Source organism: Ursus arctos, unplaced genomic scaffold (genome assembly GCF_023065955.2).
Source record: "Ursus arctos isolate Adak ecotype North America unplaced genomic scaffold, UrsArc2.0 scaffold_3, whole genome shotgun sequence".
Classification (NCBI taxonomy): domain Eukaryota; kingdom Metazoa; phylum Chordata; class Mammalia; order Carnivora; family Ursidae; genus Ursus; species Ursus arctos.
Window position 1 is genome coordinate 29565909 of NW_026622985.1, and position 20819 is coordinate 29586727.

The following is a 20819-nucleotide window of genomic DNA, read 5'->3' on the forward strand; positions in this document are numbered from 1 at the left end:
TATCAGCACTGTTGTATGAGTTTCCTGAGCCCCAATTTCCACAGGACAATGTGAAGAAGGCTAGATGACATATGAACACACAGTGGCCTTCATTACAGCAGGGAAATCTGACCTGAGGGGACCCAAATCCTCTGTAATGGGCAGTGAGCATACCTGCCCTTTGCTCTAGAGGGAGACACTGTATCTTCCAAGGTTATTCACTATACAAGCATCCTGGAAAAGATGGTAAGGAACATATTGAGGGCAGTCAGCACCTTGCTCACAAGATACGTAGAAACATGAAAGACTTGGAGAATTGTCTCCCTAGAAATGGGAATAGAGAAATCAGTGTAACATTATTATAATTCAACTAATCAAAAACAAGGCAAGAAAGGAGAAGAAAACCAAAAAGCAACAACAGCAGGAGCAAATAGCAAAAAACATACAAAGACAGTAGAATGACACCCAATCATGTTAGGAATTCCTTTAAAGGTAAGTGCTAAGTTTTCCAATTAAAAATCAGAGATTGTCAGAGAGGGGACTAAAAAAAAAAAAAAAAAAAAAAAACAAGGCCCAGCTCTATGCTGTCATGGAGTAAAAGGATGGAAAAAGATACACCTTATAAACAATACGAGAAAGCTGGAGTGCCTGCATTACTATCGGACAAAAGATTTCAAAATAATGAATATTACCAGTGATAAAAAGAAAGACAATTCATTAAAATAAAAATATATCAGAAAAACATAAGGTATCTGAAACAGGGATTCAAAATCCATGACGCAAACCTGAGAGAACTCAAAGTGAAAAGAAACAAACTGTCAATCATAATTGAAGATTTTTATATACTCTTTCAGTGACCAACAGATTAAAAAAAATTAGAATTCAGAAGATCTAAATGAAACATCAGCCATCCTGACTTAATGGTTTACAGGACACTATGCCTGCAGAACATAGGTTCTAAAATGCACATAAAATATTCACCAAGACAGATCATAAGTAGGGCCAATAAGAAAGACTCAAAAAATTCCAAAAATCTGTAAATTTAGAGTACATTCCTCTGACTGGAATAAAAGTAGAAATCAGAAACAATAGGATTCTAGGAAATATCCAATTATTAATAAATATTACACTTCTAAATAACCATGGCAAAAAAAGAAATTACAAGGGAAATTAGAAAATATTTCAATTGACTGATATTAAAAATTGGGATACATCAAATTTAGCACTCTGAAGGACATAGTTGCCACTTTTGTCCTCACAAGAAAAAAGCTCAACAAACTGAAAAATTAATAACTCCTCTTAGATTTATAAAACAATTGAAGTCAGAGGGCAGACTGCTACCTGACAACTGGATAAGCAGTCAGATACAGAGACTCATAGCTTACTAGAGTAGAAGCCTGCAATTAGAGCCAATATTAATAACTACACTCTAAACTATAAATAACAAATTGCTGAAAGCTCAGTGACCTTGAGGATCAAAAACTGAGGGGGGCCCCCTCACACTTTCATGAATTTTAGCTCAATGAGTTCTACACCAGATTCTCACTGTGAAGATCAGAGAAAAAGCTCCTGCTTCCAGCTGGGGTAGGGGGAATGTAACCAGTTTTGAAATATACCCGAAACCTGTATTCTCCTTAATAAAACCTAGACTCAAGGGAAACTATTTTAGCAGAGCCTAAACCACCAGTTTTACCAAAATCTAACCAACCTGGGGCAAGAGAACACCCAACTCATGTTCCTTAAGAATAAGACGTAGTGATAGAACTATAGAATGTTTCTCTTCCTCCATACCTCATCACCGTATCTGTATCTGCGGAGCTCTTGTTAAAACAACAGAGGATCAGAACTTTGAGAAAACCACAAGCCTCAGAGTCTCCAGGGAAACTCAAAGATAAAAGGCAAGACAAAAAAGAGGACACTGGAGGGAATTTTATTCTGGGACAACAAAGCTACAACAAGCAGTAAACAGCCTTACTTCTAATCAGATAAACATATCACTTGACAATAAAGCTGTATTGACCTCAGTTTTTTTTAACCCAATACAACGTGTGGCTTTCAACAAAAGAAATACAGAGTATGCTGAAAGGCAAACAGTCTGAAGAGACAAAGCATCAGAACCAGACTCATACACGGCAGAGACTTTAGAATTATCAGACTGGGAATCTAAAATAACTAAGATGAATACGGCAAGCATTCTGCTGGTAGTGTCGGAGGAGCGGAGAGGAGTTAGGGCTTTCACCGTCACCCAAGAGGAATGCGATCACCCCACCAGTGTCAGTGCAAACTCTAAGGGAAGCCAGAACTCCCTCTCTGCTCTGTCTGGGCTGCTATAACCAAGTACCTTATAAACCACAGAAATTTATTTCCCACATTTCCGGAGGTTGGAAATCCCAGATCAGGGTGCCAGCTAGGTCAGAGGGCCCCATTTCCAGGTCTCTTTTTATTGTATCCTCACATGGTCGAAGGGCAAGGGTGCTCTGGGCCTCCTTTACAAGGTCATTAATTCCTTAGAGGTCTCTGACCTCATGACCTAATCACCTTCAGCTCCACCTCCTAATACCATCACTTCAGGCATTAGGATTTCAACATATGAATTTTGGGCAGACACAAACATTCAGATCATAGCACCTGTTCAGCAGTAAAGAGGTCCTCCAAACATGGTGTGTCTGTGGATGCTAAGTAAGGAACCTGAACTTCCAGCTATACCCAGCGCTAACAAGGTGGCACCCCTCTTCCTCTAAGTGTCAAAAAAGCCAGTTAAAATAGAATGTTTAAATGAGATTCACAACATAATATACAATTTCCTGGTTTCAATAAAAAAATCACTTTTCATTCTAAGAACCAAGAAAATGTCAAACTAAATGAAAAAAACAACAGACGATAACAATGAGATAATATTAAAATTATCTGACATAGATTTTAAAGCAGTCAACATAGGCGCGCCTGGGTGGCACGGCGGTTAAGCGTCTGCCTTTGGCTCAGGGCGTGATCCCGGCGTTATGGGATCGAGCCCCACGTCAGGCTCCTCCGCTATGAGCAACTGCTTCTTCCTCTCCCACTCCCCCTGCTTGTGTTCCCTCTCTCACTGGCTGTCTCTATCTCTGTCGAATAAATAAATAAAATCCTTAAAAAAATAAAGCAGTCAACACAAAAATCACTGAGTGATCATTCATGAACACATCCAAAACAAATGAAAAATTAGGAAGCCTCAGCAAAGAAATATACACACAAAAACTCTACAAAGATGAAATTCTAAAAAATGTTCAAGTAACACGAAGAGAGGAAAAATAAAACAGCAACAGAAAACAAAAAGAAGGGGTGCCTGGGTGGCTCAGTCAGTTAGGCATCTGCCTTCGGCTCAGGTCGTGATCCCAGGGTCCTGGGATCAAGTCCCAAGTTGGGCTCCCTGCTCAGCATGGAGTCTGCTTATCCCTCTTCCTCTGACCCTCCCCCCAACTCATACTCTCTCTTTCACTCATTCTCTCCCTCTCTCTCAAAAAATAAAATTAAAAAAAAAAAAAAAAAAACCCAAAAAACAAAACCCAAAAAGAAAATGGCAGGCTGTTAATGATGAGACAACAGGCCCAAAATGGAGTCACTTATGCTAACTCCCACATCAGCACACTGACTTAGCCACCTAACCTAACTGCAGTTTCAGCCTCTCCCAAGAACATGACCTTTAACCAGTCAATGTGTAATTACCAAGTTAGCACTAGTGAGGTAATCTGCCTAAGACCCCAAACTTCCCTCAGAGGAAGGTGACATTGCCTGTAACTCTTTATTAGAATAACTTCCTAGCTCCATCTTCTTCTGCCTATAAAAGTCTTCTACCTATAAAGTCTCCTCAGAGCTCCTTTCTACTTGCTAGATGCAATGCCGCCCAAGTCATGAATTGTTGAATAAAGCCAATTAGATCTTCAAATTTACTCAGCTGAATTTTGTTTTTTAACAAGGGTTAAGTTCTACAGTATCTGTAACTATTAAATATAGTATAAATACATCAACTAAAAGATAAAAGCTGACGAGTAGTTAAAAAAATGACTCAATGCTGTTATGGGGGGCAAAATTTGGCACTACAAAATGAGACTCCTTGGCACGTAGATTATTTTAGGCCGAGTATTTTCAAGAAACAGAAGGTTCAGGAAGAACCTTTAAACCTTCCCTCTGTCTAAAAGAGTTTAGAAAGAGGAACCGCTCTAGGAAGGGAGCTATCACCGTAGATAACTATAGCGTAATATAAACTAGGTGTGGTAGACAGAGAGGAACCCAGCAAAGTCTGTTGAAATTCCTGTGTCCCACTGCTTCTGTGTGGCCCAGCACACACCTGTTTACCAAACATTTACTTTTTCATCTTGCAGTGAATTGTCTTCCTTCCTTTGAAATCCCAGACCCTTCCCCCTTTTTAACTGTGGATGACAGATAAACCTCAACTGCCTGACTCTGGGCTGCATTTTCTTATGGAGCCCTGCACATACGTAGTTAACTTTCTCCTGTTGATCCAGTTCATTGTCAACACAGTAAAGATGTTAGTTAGGTTTAACACAATTTCTATAAAAATCTTAGCAAGATTTTTTTAGATATAAAAACATTCTGAAATTTACATGAAGAAACAAAGGAACTTTAGGAATAGTTAAAACAACTTTGAACAAGAAAAATAAGAATAAAGTGGGAGAAATCAGTCTACCTGATTTCAGGACTTATTATATATCTATAGTAATTAAGACTGTGTGCTACTGATACAGGTAATAGACAAATAAATAAGAAAGAATAAAGAACCCAAAAATCGATCCACACAGTATGCCCAACTGTGGACAAATGTGCCCAACTGTGGACAAACTGGAGGAAAGACAGCTTTCAACAAATGCAACTGGACACCCACAGGCAAAATGGACAAAAACAATGAAAAAAGTCAACCTCCAATTCATACCTGCTATAGCAATAACTCAAAATGGATCAAGGACTTAAATATAAAACATAAAGCTATAAAACTTATAGAAAAAAAACAGAAAATCTTCAGGTCTAAAGATAAATAAAACATTCTTAGATTTGACACCTTAAGCAAGAAAAAAAATGATAAATTGAACTTCATTAAAATTAAGCTTTAACTCCATGAAAACTCTGTTTAAGAGGATGAAAATAAAAGTCAGAGAGTGGAAAAAATATTTGCAAATCCACACAAGAGAGGATTATTGTCTAGATTTTAGAAAGAGTTCTCAAAACTTAACAGTAAAAATAAAACAATTCATTTGGAAAATGGATGAAAGACATGAAGAACCATTTCACTGAAGAGGATATACTAATAGATAATAAGGAAATGTAAAGATGTGCAATATCAGTAGCCACTAAGGAAATGCATATTGAAACCACAGTGAGTTATCATTACGCATCTCTCAAAACAGCTAAAATAAAAACACTGACAACATCAAAGGCTCGTGAGGATGTGGAGAAATTAGAATAGTTACACACGGCTGCTGGGGATGTAAAATGGTACCACCAGTCAGTCTAGAAAACAGTTTCTTAAACTATAAACATACAACTACGATATGACCTAGCAACTGCACTCCTGGGCATTTATCCTAGAGAAACGAAGATGCAGGGTGGTATTATGATTTATAGTATATATTTTGTTTTTGTCCATGGTCCCTGGCACACAGTTCCTAAAACCATTGTAATTTCCTAATTGATAAAGAGCAATGGAAGCATCTTTTGTCTTAATATTCAGCCTTTTGTTCTCAGTCCTAAAATAGCTCCAGAGAATAACAGTGAAAGGAATATCTTTTGTTATTCATAACATATTTGATTAATCACATCTATATAAGAAAGCCTCCGTAAAAATCCCTCAACTACAGGGTTTAGAAGCTTCTAGGTTGGTGAACTCAAGGAGGACCAAGGAGGGTGACACACCAAGAGAAGGAAGCTCCACACCCACCTCCCAAGCCTTGCCCTACGCATCTCTTCTAACTGGTTACTCCTGAGTTGTACCCTTTCATAAAAAACTGGTCATCCAGTTAGTAAACTGTTTTCCTGAGTTCTGTGAGCTATTCTAGCAACTCACTAAATCCAAGAAGGGGGTTATAGGAACCTCTGATTTATGGCCAGTTAGAAACATGGGTGACAACCTGACTTGTGACTGGCATCTGAAGTGGGAGCAGTCTTATGGTGTCGGTACTGACTTAAACTGGAGGATACCTGGTTGGTGTTCACTGATAAATGAGGAACTGCTTGGCATGGAGGAAAAACCCACATATCTGGTTTAGAAGTGTTGTAAACAGGGTGTTCCCAGACAAAAACAGTGAGTAGTTTGTTGTTGTTGTTTAGTATTTACTTTCACACAAAAACCCAAGAATGAATCTATGTAACAGCTTTATGTGAAACAGCTCAAAACTGGCCACAACCCAGAAAACAAACCTGTACATCAACACCAAGGAATTTACTGAACAATAAAAGGAACAAACCAGTGATAAATGCAACAACTTAGATGAATCTCCAGATAATTATGCTAAGTGAAAAGTACTAATTCAAAAATGTTATATGTTATGATTCCATTCTTTGAGAAAATGATATAAATGAAGAACACAGTAGCAGCTGCCAGGAGTTAAGGAGCAGTTGAGAACACAAAGGAAATGGGTGTGGCTATAACAGGGAAGCAGGAAGGATGCTTGTCGTGATGAATTGTTCTACACCCTTAAGGAGGAAAAAGGTACATGGGATATGTCTGTATATTTTTCTTAAAATTGCGTATTATCTACAATTATGTCAAAATAAAATAGTTTGGGGGCACCTGGGTTGCTCTGTCGGTTAAATGGCCAACTCTTGATTTCGGCTCAGGTCATCAACTCAGGGTTGTGGGATTAAGCCCAGAGTCAGGCTCTGCACTCAACAGGGAGTCTGCTTATGGAGTTTCTCTTTCCCTCTCCATGCCCCTTACTTGTGGATAATCTCTCTCAAATAAATAAATAAATCTTTTTAAAAAAATTTAAAAGTTTAAAAAAATTGACTCCGTTTTTAGTTTCCACATAAAAAAACATGAACAGATGCAACTTAGTAACAAGTTAATTAAAAGCAAAGAAGTATTTACCCTTTTCCTGCCTCAACATCTTTTTTTTTTTTTTTTAAGATTTTATTTATTTATTTGACAGAGAGATAGGCAGCGAGAGGGAACACAAGCAGGGGGAGTGGGAGAGGAAGAAGCAGGCTCCCAGTGGAGGAGCCTGATGTGGGGCTCAATCCCAGAACGCTGGGATCACGCCCTGAGCCAAAGGCAGATGCTTAACGACTGAGCCACCCAGGCGCCCCTCAACATCTATATTTTAACTGTGAATAAGTGTGCTAACTATATCATGGACTTAATACTCTCCTCCAATTAGAAAATCTTTCATACAAAGATTAAATATAAAAACAGAAAACATAACGTGATTATAAATAACATAATCTCCTTACCAATGTACCCTGGAAACGTCCTGGTTTCTTATACCATGCTTTGTTGCCTTCCTCTTCACAGACACATAGATGATCCATAAGTCCATTACTATACACAAAACATTTTCCTAACAAAGAAGGTCCAAAAGTCAAAAATTATTTCACACAACTGTACCATTTTTACAGAGAAACAAATTCAAAGTACAATGAGTGGACTAGAAAATTACAAAAAGAGATATAATTTGTTTTCACCTTTTAGGATGAAAAATACATAAACTGATTTACTTAATGACAAAGCGCTGGCCTCTAAACTCAAAGTGGTGAAAAGTAATTGAGTAAATTGATGAATTTTATGTTTTCAGGAATGTAGTAAGCAAATGCACACAGAAATAAATTATTTTAGCTATCTGAGGGAATGCACAAGGAATATAAAGGAGGAAAACGTGCTTTGAAAAGAGAACATGGGTGTACATCTTCTCCATTTGACAAGAATAAAACTCTGGTACCCAAGGGAAATTCAGACAAAAAAAAAAAGGTTTTTTGAACTATACATATATGAAATTACATATAGGTATATACACACATATATAAACATATAAGCAGAAATCTAACGGACATCTGAAACTTGTTAAGAGAGATGTTAAAAATTCTCTTCACAAGAAAAAATTGTGTGAGGTGATAGATACTGATTAAACTTTCTGTGGTGATCTTTTTGCAATATATACATACATCAAGTCATCATGTGGCACACCTCAAACTAATACAATATTCTATGCGATTTTGTCTCAATTAGAAAAATAGATGATTAAAAAAAGTTCTTCTCTATCAATGTAAACAGTGCTATGCTGTCTCTTTCTCTGTATTTATACTGCTCATTCTAGACGTCAGCTCCCAGCTAATTTACTTCAACTTTCCCTAACAGCAACTCTTTCCAATTATTGGACTCACCCTGGCTGCCAAAATTATCTTTTCTGTTTGATCATATATGTGAGTCTCATAATACATAAGTCTAAGTGTCTCCTCCTGCTTTTAAGGATTTCTTAAATGTGTAGGAAACAGCTTTCCTTTTGGTCTCCTCCTGCAATCCATCTATCCTGTCCTCCGTCTGAATTATGACTGTTGTTCATTCCATCTCAGTGCTGTGTTCATCAGAGTGGCATTTATGTCTGAGACAACATTCTCACAGTCCAAACAGTCTGTTTTCTGCGATTTAAACATGTTTGTAATGTCATTATCTTTAGAAAACCATAAAAGATTTATCAAGGAATTGCTATTTTTGCCCATCTAATAAAGATGTATAACTACTTTTCAAATTCATATAAACTATACTGTCCAACAATTAACCAAGCTGCCTGATAAAATAATAATTTCCTACACTATATTCAAGCAACAGTTAGATGACTGTTAGATGAATGTTTCAGAATGGGCATAGCTCTTGGACTCTGGAGAAAGCTAGATTCTAAGGCCCCTTTCACTTAGAATTCTGTTCTTACTTGTGAAGCACATACTCAAATATTAAATCATCCTATGCTTTCATTAGGTACATAAAAGTGTTATAACTGTTTTATATATATTTGTTTTCTGGCTAGACCCCATCATGTACAACTAAGTACTGAAAAAATATTTCTGCATCAGTATAAGGAAGTATGAACTTTTAAAAATTAACAAAAAAAATCATTCAAACAAAAATGAATAAAGTAACATTTAAAAGCCTAACATAACATTTTCAGGATAACTAGTACACATACCTTTGGAGAATGGGTTGTTTTGGGCTTGGAGTCGAATTTTAACAACATCGAGGGGTGTCACTATGAAGAAAACATATATTTCAATTAGGAAGTGATACCTATAAATTGTACAGATATTTGTCCAAAAATCACAAAATATAACAAATCAACCCCTCTTCATGACTATGTAAGTAAGATTATTTATCTTAAAATGGTTTTAAGTGTAACATTCTAATTTTTTGCCCTTGAACTGTGTTTAAAGAGGATCAATGCGAAGACAATGTAATTACTTCTCTCATAACTACCAAACTGTCACTTGTAATATTTCTATAACAATTCCATTAGCATTAAAACTAAAATATTAGTATTTTAAAGAAAATATATCATCTAAGGTAAAGAATAAACATTCTGGAAGTCTATTTAAAAATTTGAGAATTACTCTGTATTACAAGTAATCAATAATCAAATAATATTAGTCTTCCTCATCTGTTAAATTCAGCTATATCAAATAAAAACTATACATAATGAAGATTTGAGTAAGCCAGCCATAAATCATCTTTACTACCATTCAGTGTAGTGTTACTCCATTCAGGAACAGCACAGTAAAGGAGAATGATTTAATTTGCACACTACTTCATACAAGTAGAAAAAAAATGCCAAATAGTGGTTCTAAGAAAACTTCTCTTCATCTGAGAATGAGGAGGTCACATTAGATCATTAGATGATCTCTAAAATCTTTACAACACCACATTCTGACCTGAAGATACTACACCTGAAAGCAATACGTTTATGTTTGTTCTGATCATCTTTCTTATTTAAATAAACTAGCCAACTTAAAAACCATTGAAGTACAAACTTACCACCTAAGTAATTTGTCTTCTCTAAAAGAAATGGACTGTAAAAAACAGAAAAATGTGGCTCAGAGGAATTTAAGAAATTCACTGTTAATGCAAGCAAAGGAAAACATAATTTGTATTTGTTTCTACTATAAGTTGCCCAAATTTTGTATTATTCATTACACTAATATTTCATTCTATCTTCTTTTCTATTTTAAAAAAGGCTAATAGAGTCTTAAAAATTCAAATTGATAGGAACCTCAAAGAACTCCTGGTCTCATCCCCTATTTCTATAGATGAAAAATGAAATTCAGAGAGAAGTAGGGACTATCCCTAAGTGTACTCAGCCTGAGAATGGCAAAGCAAGGAAAAAAACTCAAGTCTCTTGATTCTCTGTCCAAGGTTCCTTTCATGTTATCATGCTCATGGAGAGAGAACATGATGATAATTTTAGCATTATTTCACAGATGGTGAACTCAAATGGAAATCATTCGGTTACATAATCTACAACAGCAACATCAGTCTACCCATTAGTGATGTCAGTATAGCGCCAGTGCAAGAAGCAAACATTTGTTGAACAGGGGTAACTTTGAGAATCTGTGGTCCCTCTGATTCAGGATCCATATTTTTAACTGATTGAAGAAAAATCTGTTAAGGAAAAGATGTAAAACAAAAGTTTAATGAAAATACCCTTTTGATTGCTATAAATTAAATAAACTATAAAAACAACAACCAGTATTAATACTGAAGCACATGTTGTTGACCAGTATCAAAAATAAATACCTAAGTTCTATACAAAGGCAATATACAACTGTCATTAATAAAATATGTACTCTCATTTTCCAAAAAAGACAAGGCACTTAAGCTGTGCGAGGAGCAACATATTTGTAAAGACAGGTAGTAGAGCAATAAGAAAACAGCTCTGGCCATGGAACAGAATGAAGGCACCCGACCAATAAGTCTCAGAATTAGTGCATTTAGCCTCATAAGAACTACTCAGATACTCTAATCTATTTGAGAGTTAGCAAATTTATCACTATTTGTACTGCATACCAAAAGTTGCTACAAAGGCATAAAATAAAAACATATAATCTTCAAAAGAAGCATTATCTCAGAAAAATGTGATGAGAAAATACATACTCCTTTGTTAAAAGCCAGTTAATATAAAAAAGTATAAAAATCACTTATAAACCTTTTATTCAAAAATAACCGCTAGCAATATAAGGGTGTCATCTTTCCAAATGTCTGTGTGCCTATGTACACACATATACATATATATGTGTGTCCATATGTATATCATCTACACAGACACATGTTCATGCAGATTACATGTAACTAATCAAATATATACAAATATTCATATATCTGTGTACGTGCATCTTTTTAAAAAAATCTTGTTTAAAAAACATAAACCAGTTCCACTGCCTGGGTGGCTCAGTCAGTTAAGCATCTGACTCTTAGTTTCGGCTCAGGTCATGATCCCAGGGGTCATGAGACTGAGGACCATGTCCGGCTCCATGCTCAGTGTAGAGTCCGCTTGAGATTCTCTGCCTTTTCTTCTCCCTCTGCCCCTCTCCCTGCTCTTGTGAGTAAGCGCGCTCTCTCTCTCAAATAAATAAAATCTTTAAAAAAATAAATACTCCTATTGTTTAGTAGGCAGAGTGGACACTTAAAAAATACATTATAGATACTGTATCAATAAATATACATTATCATTTTAATACAGTTTTTGATATTTAATCAGTCTCATACTGTGAGATATTTGTTACTGTCAAATTTTCCTTATTCATTTATTCATACACTCTTATATAAATATCTTCATACACACAACTTTTTGTAGTCTTCCTACAATTACTACAGAAGAAAAAGTAAGATTGTAAGGCTCAACTAAAAACTTGAAACAAATTGTAAAAGTGCTTTCCAGAAAGGATGGACCAATTTACACTTCCACTTATTAAATGAGTTCCTATTAACCCAGAATTTCACCAAACTCTCTCTCATTATATACCACTGATTTTTTTATGAACAGTTTGAAAATAGTTTGCATACAACATACCCTGTTATTCTAATTACCTCAGAATATTCTTGTATTTCACAGTAACACTATCAAATTGAGGAAACTTAGTACTCTATAGTTCATATTCCAATTTTATTACCCCAATAATGAACCTTATAAAAATGAATGGCAGCTTTATTGTTTCTTTAGACTTTTATTATTACTCACCTGGTTTAAGTCTTTTCCTCAACTCTATGCTCCAGTATTTTATTGTTTGTAACATCAGTAGCTGAAAATCTGTAGTGAAAAACGAAAGTAACTGTTATCTTTTCTCACAAGAAAGGGAGAACCTAAAGGAAAGGAGCATGTAAAAAATATGAAGAGCATTCCACAAATGCTTGTATTACTTTTATTAAACTTCATTTATAAAACTTCATTTACTATAATAAATTTCAGGGCACCTGGGTGGCTCAGTCGGTTAAGTGTCTGCTTTCAGCTCGTGATCCTGGAGTCCCAGGCTCAAACCCCGGGTCAGGCTCCCTGCCCAGAGGTGAGTCTGCCTCTCCCTCTCCCTCTGCCCCTCCCCCTGCTTGTGCTTGTTCTCTCTCAAATAAATAAACAGAATCTTTTAAAAAAAATAGTATAATAAACTTCATTTATTAAACTTCATTTATAAAACTTCACATTGTCCCAGTAAATTTATTCTGCTCAAAAAACAAACAATTCTCAGGGCACCTGGGTGACTCAGTTAAGTATGATTCTATTTCAGCTCACGTCTTGATCTCAGGGTCATGGGTTCAAGCCCAGTGTTGGGCTCCACACATGGAGCCTAGTTAAAAAAACAAAACAAAACAAAAGAATTCTAGAAGCTGAACACTCTGATCAACCTTGGTATCACAAGTCAATGAGATTTTGTGACACAAAATTAAGTAACCAGAAATATCTATGAAGTATTTGGGGGGGGATTTTAATTATAATCTAAACAATCCATTAGATCTAAGTTCCAATTTATAGAAAATTCAGAGACTAAAGTAACAGGGTAAAGGACACCACAAAATAGGAGAAGTTTTATTACCACATAAGACTATTGTCTTGGTTCTTCAACAACTGAAATTAAGGTGGGAAAAAGGTAGCAGGGCAGGGAGAACTGTTCTAGAAGAAGAGAATCTTCTGAATCACCAACCAAATACATCCTGGTTCAAATGAATAAAATTTTAAAAGTTTCAGAGTACATAAAGAAATCTGAACACGGGCTGGATATTAGATAATATTAAAAATTATTATTTTTTGGTGAGATAATGGTATTATGCCAATACCAGTTTAATATCAGTTATAGTGGAAGTGTCTTTTTAAAAAAGAGATTCATATAAATATTAAGGGCTAAAATATTATAATAGTTGTAGTTCCAATACTTCAGAAAAAATAAATATTCTACTGTTAATAATCTGCTAAATCTATGTGGTAAGTATACTGTAAGCATTTTTACTGTTCTATATTTTTCTCTATATGGAAAAATTTGAACAACAGGATTTTTTTTAGTTTGTGAAACTTATATAGAATCTTCAAGTCTAAGAAAATACTTCTTAACATTTGTTTATATGAACACGGTTAAGTGGAAAAATGCTAGAATATAGGTACACTCCTCCTCCAGAAGTGACAAGACCTACAGTGCTTTATTTTGACATCCATTCCAGCAAAGTTGGTACCTGAATATGCTCAAACCTGAAACTAAAGCCAGAAAAACGGATATATTTCTAGTTATTATTATAGAATGTTAAGGGGAAGAAGTAAAAAATTTAGATGTAACTTTTTAGAACTCAGAATTAAGGTTACTGGACTTTTTATTACTTCTTTACATAAATGTAGTTTAGAAAAATATATTAACAATCTCCTAAGATCATAACAAGTACCTACTTAAAATGAGATCTGTAAAATTAGTCTTTCAATTTATTTGAAAAATAAAGTGGGGGAAAAAGAATAATATAGGCACAGATTGGGGGTATTTGGGGAAAAAAAGTGGAAATAATAATCTTAGTGGATTATTTAAAACTTATAATGTACTTTCCAGGGCTTTAAATTCCTTGCAGTCCTATCAACGTACTCCCCTAGCATATCCTCAATGGAGAAAAACTGAGAGACTTTCCTCTACAGTCAGGTACAAGACAGGGAAGTCCGCTCTCACCACTGCTATTTAACACAGTACTGGAAGTCCTAGCCTTAGCAATCAGACAACACGAAGAAATAAAATGCATCCATATTGGCCAGGACGACGTCAAACTTTCACTATTCACAGATGACATGATACTCTATGTAGAAAACCCAAAGACTCCACCAAAAAATTGCTAGAACTGATACACAAACTCAGCAAAGTAGCGGGATACAAAATCAATGTACAGAACTCTATTGCATTTCTATCCACCAATAATGAAGCAGAAAGAGAAATCAAGGAATCGATCCCATTTACAATTGTACCAACAACCATAAGAATAAATCTAAGAATAAACCTAACCAAAGAGGTGGAACACTTGTATTCTGAAAACTACAGAACACTTATGAAAGAAATTGAAGATGACACAAAGAAATGGAAAAACATTCCATCCTCATGGATCGAAAGAACAAATACTATTTAAATGTCTATACTACCCAAAGAAATCTACATATTGAATGCAATCCCTATCAAAATACCACCAGCATTTTTCATAGAACTAGAACAAACAATACTAAAATTTGCATGGAACCACAAAAGACCCCAAATAGCCAAAGCAATTTTGAAAAAGGAAAGCAAAGTGGAAGGCATCACAATTCTGGTCTTCTTCTGGCCTTCAATCTATATTACAAAGCTGTAGTCATCAAGACAGTATAGTACTAGCACAAAAACAGACACACAGATCAATGGAAAACAACAGAAAACCCAGAAATAGACCCACAACTATATGGTCAAGTAATCTTTAACAAAGCAGGAAAAAATACCCAATGGAAAAAAGTTAATCTCTTCAACAAATGGTGTTGGGAAAACTGGGCAGCCACATGCAGAAGAATGAAACTGGGCCACTTTCTTACACCATACACAAAAATAAATTCAAAATGGATGAAAGACCTAAATGTGAGACAAAAAAAAACATCAAAATCCTAGAGGAGAACACAGGCAGCAACCTCTTTGACCAGGGCCGTAGCAACTTCTTACCAGACACGTCTCCAAAAGGGAAACAAAAGCAAAAATGAATTATTGGGACTTCAAGATGAAAAGCTTCTGCACAGTGAAGGAAATGGTCAACAAAACTAAAAGGCAGCCTGTGGAATGGGAGAAGATATTTGCAAATGACATATGTGATAAAGGGTTAGTATCCAAAATCTAAAAAGAACTTAATCAAACTCAACACCCAGAAAAACAAATAACCCAGTTAAGATATGGGCAGAAGACATGAATAGATACTTTTTTCAAAGAAGACATTCATATGGTCAACAGACACATGAAAAGATGCTCAATATCACTCATCATCAGGGAAATACAAATCAAAACCACAGTGAGATACCACCTCAAACCTGCCACAGTGGCTAAAACTAGTAACACAGGAAACAACAGGTGTTGGCACAGATGTGGAGAAAGGGGAACCCTCCTAAGCTGTTAGTGGGAATGCAAGCTGGTGCAGTCACTCTGGAAAATAGTATGGAGGTTCCTCAAAAAGTTACAAATAGAACTACCCTCTGATCTAGCAATTGCACTAATAGGTATTTACCCAAAGGATACAAAAATACTGATTTGAAGGGGCACATGCACCCTGATATTTATAGCAGCATTATCAACAATAGCCAAATTATGGAATGAGCCCAAATGTCCATTGACTGATGAAAGGATAAAGAAGAGGTGAGGGATACACACACACACACACACACACACACACACACACACACTAGTCATTAAAAAGAATGAAATCTTGCCGTTTGGAATGATGTAGATGAAGCTACAGTGTATTATGCTAAGCAAAATCAGTCAGATAAAGACAAATATCATGTGATATCACTCATGTGGAATTTAAGAAACAAAACAGATGAACATAATAAAAGGAAAAAAAAGAGAGGGAAGTAAAACATAAGAGATTCTTAACTACAGAGAACAAACTGAGGGCTGATGGGAGGGGAAATGGGGAGGGAATGGGCTAAATGGACGATGGGTATTAAGGAGGGCACTTGTGTTGAGAACTGGGTGTTACAAGTAAGTGATGAATCACTAAATTCTACTCCTGAAACTAGGATTACACTATACATTAACCAGAATTTAAATAAAAATTTGAAAAACAAAAAAGGATTATGGGAATATTCAAGTCAGAAGATAGTAAATCACACATACTTCATATCATCAGAATTTTTAATTTTTTCAAATTTATGTTAAATGCTATCTCCAAAATCTTGATTTACCTTCCCTTGCTCAGTAAATGATGCTGAACATTTCCTCACCTGGCAACCATCATTCTACCTTCTCCTTCTAAGAATTTTACCACTCTAGATACTTCACATAAATGGAAATGTGCAGTATTTCTGCTTCTGTGATCAAGTTATTTTACCCAGCATAGTGCTCTAAAAGTTCAAATATGTATCATATGACAGGATTTCCTTCATTTTAAGCACTAGGCACCTGGGTGGCTCAGGAGGTTACATGTCTGACTCTTGGTTTCAGCTCAGGTCATGATCCCAGGGCCATGGAAACAAGCCCCACACTGGGCTCCACGCTCAGTGTGGAGTTGGCTTGAGATTCTCTCTCCTTCTGCCCCTCCTCCTGCTCGTTCATCCCTCTTTCTCTCTAAAATAAATAAATTAAATCTTTATTAAAAAGGCTAGGGGTGCCCGGGTGGCTTAGTTGGTTAAGCATCTGCCTTCTGCTCAGTTCATGATCTCAGGGTTCTAGGATAGCGCTCCACATCGGTCTCCCTGCTCCACAAAGAGTCTGCTTCTCCCTCCCTCTTTGCTACTCCCCCGGGCTTGTGCGCATGTGCTCTAACGAATAAAATTTTTAAAAATTTTTTTGAAAGGCTAAATAACACTCTATTATATGTATATACATTTTCATTATCGTTTCATCTATCAATGGGCAAAAAATTTAGATTGTTTCCACCTCTTGAACTGTGCATAATGCAATGAACACGGGAGTCCAAATATCTTGAGTTTCTGATTTCAATAATTTTAGATAAATATCCAGAAGTGGGATTGCCAAATCATATGGTTGTTCTATTTTAAATTTTTTGAGGAACCAATGTCATTTTCCATAGCAGCTATACCATTTTACCAACAATGCACAGGGTTCTGATTTTCCACATCTCCATCAGCACTTGTTATTTTCTGCCTTTGTCTTTAATAATGGCCATCATAAAACGTATGAAGTGATACCCTGTGACTTTGATTTCATTTGCCTGATAATTAGTGATGCTCAGTGTCTTCATTTTCCTGTTGGTCAAATGTGTGTTTTCTTTGGAAAAATGTCTATTTTTTATTCTAGTTATTTCTTACTGAGTTGTAGGAGTTCATTATATATTTTGGATACTAATCTCATATCAGATGTATGGTTTGTAAATATTTCCTCCCATTCCATAGACTATCTTTTCACTCTGTTGACTTTGTCTGTAGCTGTATAGAAGCTTTTTGGTTTGATGTAGTCAAAGTTGCCTTTTGATTTTACTGTCAGTACTTTTGGTGTTATATACATGAAATCACTGCCAAGATCAATGTTATGAAGCTTTTCCTTATGTTTTCATCTAGGAGTTTTATAATTTCAGGTCTTAAATTCAAGTCATTAATCCACTTGGAATTGATTTTTGTATGTGGTGTGAGAGAAGGGTCAAAATTCTTATTGTTAACGTAGTGAAGTTTATCTATCTTTCCTTTTATAGACACCTTTTTGATTCTTCTTTAAGCAATCTTTCTTTACCCAAGAGTCCAAAAGATACCTGCCTACATTTTCTATGTATTTTAAAAGTTGTGCTACTGACAAATTTTAAATCCTTAATTTATGCAGAATTTTTAAAATATCAAGTGAAATAGGGAACCAATTTCATCTTTTCCCATGTGAAAACAAATAAGTACTTTCTCCAAGCTCCAATTTTTAAAAAAAGATTTTATTTATTTATTTGGGGGACAGAGGGAGAGAGGGGGGATCGTCCACCAGGGGAGGGGCAGAGGGAGAAGCTGATTCCCTTGTTGAGCAGGGAGCCCAATGTGGAACTTGACCCCAGGACGCTAGAATCATGCCCCAAGGCAAAGGCAGACACCTTACGACTAAGCCACCCAGGTGCCCCCAAGCTCCAATTTTCAAATAATCCCTCTTTTCTCCTCTAAACTGATAACTACTTTGTTGTACTGAAATTCTATTCCTTTGTGGAACTGTTTCTAGGCTCTCTATTCTACTCCATGGATTGACTTCTCTATCCTTAAACTGTATCACACTGTATTATTACGGAGTCATAACAAGCCCTTATATTTGGTAGTCCAGGTCCTTAAGTTTAAAAATCATCTTACTAAATTCTTTGAAAAAATCTCTTTAGGATTTTAGTTGGAATTGCATTGAATCTATAGATAAACCTGGAGACAATATCTATGAATACAGTCTCTAATTTATTCGAGTCTTCCTTAATGTTGTGAGAATTTTAAAATTTGTCGTACAGATATCTTTGTGCCATACCTGTGACAGATCCAATTCTAGCTATCTGGTAGTCACTAAAACTAATATAAATGGTATTTGCCTTTCAATTATATTAAAATTATATTAAACTTATCCACTGTTAAGATATGGAAATAATTTTGTACATTAACCTCATATCCACCCAACCTTACTAAAGGAAAACCATTGATTCTAATTGATTTATATACTCTTTTTCCCATAAAAGTTTACATTGTCTGCAAGCAGTAAGTTTAATTTCTGCCCTTCATACTCATCATGGTACAATTTAGTTTTCTTATTGTAAAGGTTAGGATTGCCAATACAATATTAAAAAGTGGTGAAAATGAGTATTCTTATTTCATTCCTCAATTAAAAAAAATTCTAAGATTCTACATTAGGATGAAGTTTGCTCTGATACTTTTCATTTTTGGGTTTTGTTTTTTTTTTTTTTTACAAGATTCTTCATCTTTTTTTTTTCCTTGATTCCCCATTTAAGTGATACCATGCAGTATTTGTCTTTCTCTCTTATTTCATGTCATATAATAACCTCAAGGTCCAACAACATTTTCCCAAATGGCAGGATTTCCTTCTTTTGCATGGCTGAATAATATTCCAATGTATATACATATGTATCACATTTTAAATTTTACTTTTGAACATTTTAAATTGATGTATAGTTGACACAGAATATATTAATTTCAAGTGTACAACATGGCAATTGGACAATTATATACATTACAAAATGTTGACCACCATAATATAGTTATAATTAGTCACCAATGAAGTTATTAAAATGTTACTGACTATATTCTCTATGCTGTACTTTTCATCTTGCCTTATTTTAGAACTAAAAGTTTGTACCTCTCAACCCCATCACCTATTTCCCCCAGCCCCCCACTGCCCTCACATCTGGCAACCACCAATTTGTTGTCTGTATATATGAGCTTTTGGGTTTTCTTTACAATGTCTTCATTTGTTTTGCTTTTTTGATCGCACAAATATGTGAAATAATATACTATTTGACTCTACTTATTTCATTTAGCATAATACCCTATAGATCAAATCGTGTTGTCCAAATGACAAGATTTTTTTAATGGCTGAGTAATATTCTAATGTAAATATATACCACATCTTCCTTCTCTATTCATCTATTGATGGACATTTAGGTTGTTTCCATAACTTCACTATTGTAAATAACACTACAATAAACATATGGGTGCATATATCTTTTCAAATTAGTGTTTTTGTTTTCTTTGGGTAAATACACCACAGTGGAATTACTGGATCATGATATTTCTACTTTTACTTTTTTGAAGAACCTTCATAATGGTTTCCATCGTGGCTGCACCAATTTATATTCCCACCAATGGTACATGAGGGTTTCCTTTTCTCCACAATCTCAACAACACTTATTTTTTTTTCTTTTTGATACTGGCCATTCTGACTGGTGTAAAGTGTTAACTCATTGTAGTTTTGAATTGCGTTTCCCTGATAATTAGTGATAATAAGCATCTGTTCATGTGTCTGTTTGCCATCTGTAAATCTCCTTTGGAAAAATGTCTTTTTGGATCTTTTGTCCATCTTTACATTGGATTGTCTGTGTTTTGATATTAACTTGTAGGAGTTCTTTATAGGTTTTGGATATTAACCTCTTATTGGAAAAATCATTTGCAAATATCTTCCCCCATTCACTGGCTTGCCTTTTTGTTTTGTTGATGGTTTCCTTTGCTCTGCAAGAGGATTTTAGTTTCATGTAGTCCTGTTTATTTTTGCTTTTTCCCTTGAGGAGAATGATCCAGAAAAAAAATATTGCTAAGACTGACATCCAAGTTTAACTGTTAAGTTTTATGGTTCCAGGTCTTACACTTACATCTTTAATCCATTTTGAGTTTATCTTTGTACTTGGTATAAGAAGTGGTCCAGCTTTCTCAACACCATTTTTTGAAGAGACTGTCATCTCCCCATTGTATATTCTTACCTCTTTTGTTACAAATTAATTGACCATGTTAAGTGTGAGTTTATTTCTGGACTGTTCCACTGATGCATGTGATCTATTCTGTTTCACTCTCCTATTACCATACTGTTTTGGTTACCAAACTTTATAGTATACTTTAACATCTAGAATTATGAACCTTCAGCTTTGTTCTTTCTTAAGATTGCTTTGGCTATTCAGGGTCTTTTGTGGTTCCACGAAAATTTTATTATTTGTTTCA

General features: G+C 35.3%; 1 protein-coding gene across 1 annotated transcript in view; it reads right to left on the reverse strand.

Moving 5' to 3' along the window:
• The window catches only part of SLC25A40 (solute carrier family 25 member 40), a 52498-nt gene that overhangs the window by 18079 nt on the left and 13600 nt on the right, over window positions 1-20819 (reverse strand). Inside the window, exons 2-5 of the mRNA XM_026504975.4 lie at window positions 12186-12254; window positions 10489-10609; window positions 9147-9206; window positions 7420-7526 (exon numbers count right to left, since the gene is read on the reverse strand). Coding sequence (XP_026360760.1) covers window positions 7420-7526; window positions 9147-9206; window positions 10489-10585 — 264 coding nt within the window. The 5' untranslated portion in view covers window positions 10586-10609; window positions 12186-12254. The remainder of the gene's footprint in view (window positions 1-7419; window positions 7527-9146; window positions 9207-10488; window positions 10610-12185; window positions 12255-20819) is intronic.